This window comes from Anopheles marshallii, chromosome 2 (genome assembly GCF_943734725.1).
Source record: "Anopheles marshallii chromosome 2, idAnoMarsDA_429_01, whole genome shotgun sequence".
NCBI lineage: Eukaryota > Metazoa > Arthropoda > Insecta > Diptera > Culicidae > Anopheles > Anopheles marshallii.
The window spans coordinates 39587806-39592677 of NC_071326.1; the positions used below are offsets into that span (position 1 = coordinate 39587806).

The 4872-nt window shown below is 48.7% G+C and overlaps 1 protein-coding gene across 1 annotated transcript; it reads right to left on the reverse strand.

Moving 5' to 3' along the window:
* Window positions 1-3198: 3198 nt before the first annotated feature.
* On the reverse strand, window positions 3199-4872 carry LOC128719348 (TAR DNA-binding protein 43-like). The gene has a single exon (XM_053812972.1). The coding sequence runs from the start codon at window positions 4870-4872 to the stop codon at window positions 3199-3201; it is 1674 nt and encodes a 557-aa protein (XP_053668947.1).

The following is a 4872-nucleotide window of genomic DNA, read 5'->3' on the forward strand; positions in this document are numbered from 1 at the left end:
ACTACCAACACAAGTCGATTCAAAGTTCTTTTATATTGAAACACGTTTTCATGAGTCATGAGTTTTCTAGCCACTGTGAATCATTACTGAGTTTCAGTACACACAACAGTAACTAACAATCAACAATCATTTACCTTATTCTACACAATGATAGAATTGATAGAGACAATAATAACGAAAAATAAGTTGTCACAATTCAAAATTCATTCATTCTCGTAACGCTGTCCCAATTCCAGACAATCGAATAGCCGGCAAAGGCACGATTTACCGACAAAAACACCCTCGGACAAACATCTCTGTCCGATTTTTTAGTTTTTCTCTTCAATTATTTGAGGAAATGAATGATTAATGATAAATAAAAACATAAAACCAATCATCCAAATCTTTATGCGACATCCATCAAACAGGGACAACAAAGACAGTCCGCAAATTGATCGAGTATTGGCGATGTATCCCAATTTGAATTGCCAATACCCGGCAATACGCTTTTAATGCACAACAAAATGGCTTCGCTTGGGTACATTAACTAACTGCGGACAGTAAAAACTAAAGCTCACACAGCCTTACAACCACGACAGCTACTTGCACAGGTCAATAAACTTGTCTGGACCCTTCCCCACCATAGTTTTTTGCCGGAAAGAGTCAAGTAGCGCGAAACTACTTCACGGATTCTTTAAAATGCATGAACCTGACCGGGGTTGTCTGCACGCGGGAGGGTTCTTTCCTAACGTTTCGCGAAGAAAGTCCACCCCCGTGCTAGGAAGTGCAGTGCAGAAGATGCAATCAATCGCGAACCGCCAACTAACACATCGGCGTACCCGTCGACGTCACACGTCGCGTTCTGTCTGCACTGGGCCGGTTGTTGGCTTCCTAACCTTGACTGCAATAATGGCTACGTACCTGCGCGCGTGTATCCTGTCCGTTGTCCCGGTGAGAGATGTGTGTCTGCATGCAACCGCGACTGTCGATTGCGGGGTGGTTCTTTGTTCGAATTTCCGGACTGCATGAGCAGAAGCAACCGCTCCCTGCACTGTCTGCGTGCAGGTGGGCGAGTGTGCACGGTTTGGGGCATCCTTTTTCGGGTCTCTGTCAAGAGTTCAATGCTACCAGAAACCGCCATGTGCGCAATACGTCGTCCAGCTTCGGGTTTGGGGTAGGTCAGTTCGTTCTTTGTCCCACTGAAACCACCGACCCGCTTGGGCTGTTGGTAGCTCATGCCAAACAGGAGAAGCAGCAATCAACGCACACACACCACGATGATGAAACCGGAAGCTTCCACAGGATGCAGGACGAATGGATTATAGCATTTTCGGATAATAGCAATTCGTCGGTTTCGGTGTCGTAAAGTGGCCGTTATTATCCTTTTTCTTCTGAGAAGTGTGAGCTAAACGACCGCAACACAATGAGACACTCGTTTGGCCCGAGCAAGGCGAATGAACTGATGATCATTGTGATCAGGTTCAGGCTCGGTTAGGTAAGAAGGTAAAAGGAACTGTTGCACGTTAAGGTCCTTTGAATCGTTGAATATTGTCGCTTTGGTGTCTAGCGAATTGGAACAAAGATTAATATACAACATGACCTTGTAGCTTTCACGGGTCCGATCAATTGAAAAACTAAATTAATCTGACTCCCTGTATTAGCCCATTACACCCCACGGGTATACAATCCTAATGCAAATATCAAACCTTGAAGTTCATCGTAGAATCTCCGAAAATAAGGGACAATGACTCAAGATTTGTATATTTCCACTCGGAAGATACTTAAAAAATATTCAATAAGAACAACGCTATAAAGTGATAGTCTCTCGGTTCGAGTTTACTATGGTTGCTGAGAGTAGTACCTGATTCGGAAGATTCGTTTCACACTTAATTTTAGCTTCATTAACTCCGTACTGCATTTAGTTAATATTGTATTTTATTAAACCGTTCATGACAGATTTTGTGTTTTACATTCAATCAAGTATTTTTTGTTTATTCTTTCATTTCCCAAAAAAAAAATGATGTAAAGCCTAATGATGTATGCAACATTACGAAGTAGAAAGGATTCGCTTTAGTCAGAACAGAAACGGATGATTCCCCGGGATGTAACCACACAACACCCGTGTGGTTTGTGGTGTGATGAAGTAGGTGCACATAGTTAATAATATTGCTGTTTAGTTGTTTCTTTGTCAGTTTTGGTTCTATATGATCTCGTTTGATCCCGATCTCATCTTTGTATTGCAGTCTACGTTTAGAGTTGGCTTTAACGACACGAGAGTACCCTCCAATGTCGCTTCATTCGGTCTGTTGCATACAATACGCATAATCTAATGCTGGACGATGGAGTAACCGAAAGTTACACTAGTAAACAAACTAAACCACGAACAAATATCATGGGATCAAAACATTCACACACGCTCAAACACACACACGCACACAGACAGACACGCACATGAAGGTATTGTCGTGTTAGCGAGTAAAAACAAAACGTTCTGCACTTTTTATTGCATCAATGCATAATGTTTTGAAACCCGAGGGGATACTCACGGATACGTCGGCACCGGTTATTATGGTATGCCCTTCAAAAGCATAGCCTGTTTTGCAACCGGCAGTTCAAACCTTTATGTTATCGTGCGTGTCCTGCTATTTTAAATGTAGCCTGTTTTTCACCTTCTTTAGCCTTGTTCAGTGCGTACAGCAAGCCTACTATAATTTAAGACGATGGTAGCTAAATTCGAATAGCGATCTGAATGCTCGCACATTCCAAAGAACGAACCAATCGTTTGGCAATTATAAAACTAAAGTAAATTTACTTTCAAAACGCTTACAAACACACACGCGCTCGAGGGAAGTTGCACACTACTGCCACACATCCCCATCATGCACACTCTATTCTATTCACGCTTATTTTCACGTAGCACACATTCATCATCGACTCGACTCACATCCTTTATGTTCACACCCACCCCCATCTCGACTCTCTTTCGCTCGCTTTCTCTCTCTCTCTCTTTCTCGATCGCTCGCTTGTTCGCTCTTTCAAACCCACTAGCATCTCTAGCATTCCTCGTTCCACCTTATCATCTAGTCGGCTGCCGGATGTTCCGGGAGATCGAAAACCGGGGGCGAGTTTGCAGTTCAGGATCGCCGGTACTATGATACTTTTCTTGTAATAGATAAACTAAGACTGTCGAGGGAGTTTCAGTGGCTCCCCGGGGGTGTTTCACTGACGGTTTGGGTCTACCCGTCCAGCCGGTCCACCGGCCCCCGGTGCCCCATTGCCGGTACCGTTCCAAGGGAGGTACTCCTGTTCGGACCCACCCGGTCCTGGACCGGCCGCACCACCTGGTCCTCCCGGTGGTCCGCCCGCGGGTCCACCCGGTACGTTCGCGTTCGCCTGACCGGGAGCTCCTGGTCCGCCGGGCCCACCGGGGCCACCCGCTCCCTGGGCCGTGTTGTGCATCTGGTTACCGATTAAGCTCCACTGGCTTAATGCGGCCGCTATTATTGCAGGATTGATTGGCATCTGGTAGAGATTCATATTGCCCGCCGCTGGTCCACCGTGGGCGCCAATCACACCCGCCCCATTGTTGCCCGGTCCACCGGGAGCGGATCCACCAGCACCACCACTGCCGCTCAGATGGTTGCCCATCCCCGCATGGTGCCCGCTGTGTAGACCTCCACCTACGGCCCCACCTCGCTGCTGCCCGTTCGGACCGCTCGAGTTGATACCGAGAGCCTGTAGGTTCGGCATCGATTCAATGTTGCTACTATTTTGCCTGTTCTGTGCCGTGTACTCGTTGTAATTCCAGATAGGCTGTTGGTTACCACCGCTTCCCGATTGCAGATTGTTGTACCCACCGGGTCCGCCACCCTCACTACCTCCTCCGCTGCCATGATGATAGTTGTTGTTCGGTGCCGGTACGTGTGGCCCAACGGCATGACCGCCTCCACCACCCCGGTGATACTCGTTACCGCCACCGCCACCCCCGACGCCACCACCACCTCGGCCACGCTCATCGTAGTTGGAAAAATTTCCTCCCATCTGGCCTTTGCCGTGATGTCGACCGTGTTCCGGCCGGGGCGACGCCGTCGACACATACACCGAGGTGCCCTTGATCAGATGATCCTCGCCGCACAGACTCTGCGCAACGTGCGGGTCGATGAACGTGACGAAAGCGAACGCCCGGAAGGGTTTCGGTATGAACACGTCCGTCACCTCTCCGTATTTGCTGAAGTAGTCGCGGATATCGTCCGAATTGATGTCCTCCGTCAGGCGCCCTAAAAATATCTTGCTCGGCATCTGGTGCTGCGTCTGATCTTTGCTACTAGGCACCTTCACGTCACACCAGCGACTGTCGATCAGGTGCCGCTTCGACAGTGCCTTCATCTGGCTCTCGAACCGGGCGAACCGGATAAAACCGTATCCCTTCGACTGGCCCGTCTTGGAGTCCTTCTTAATCTGCACCACCAGCAGATCTCCGAACGTCTCGAAATACTCGCGCAGGCTCTCCTCCGTCGTCTTCCACGGCAAACCGAGCACGATCAAATCGGTCGTCGTGCGGTTCCGGCTTTCGATCCGCTTCGTCTTCGGTGTCGAGTTTTCCAGCTTGTCGTCGCTCTTGCGTTTGTTTTCCTTCGGAAACACACATATGTACACATGGTTACCCCAGCCGGAATCGGGCGAGAACGGGTGCAGCTTGTTGTCGCTCAGTCGCACACCCCGTATCGCTTTATTATCCGGATTACGGTACTTCAGACCGCACGCACCGTAGAACTGGGCCTGTAAAGTCGATAGCAGTAGCGTACCGTCTTCCTCCAGCGGTATCTCAACGGCCTCGTCGCCCTCCTCCTCCACGACCAGTACCGTACCGTTATAACCCATATCTACAGCCAT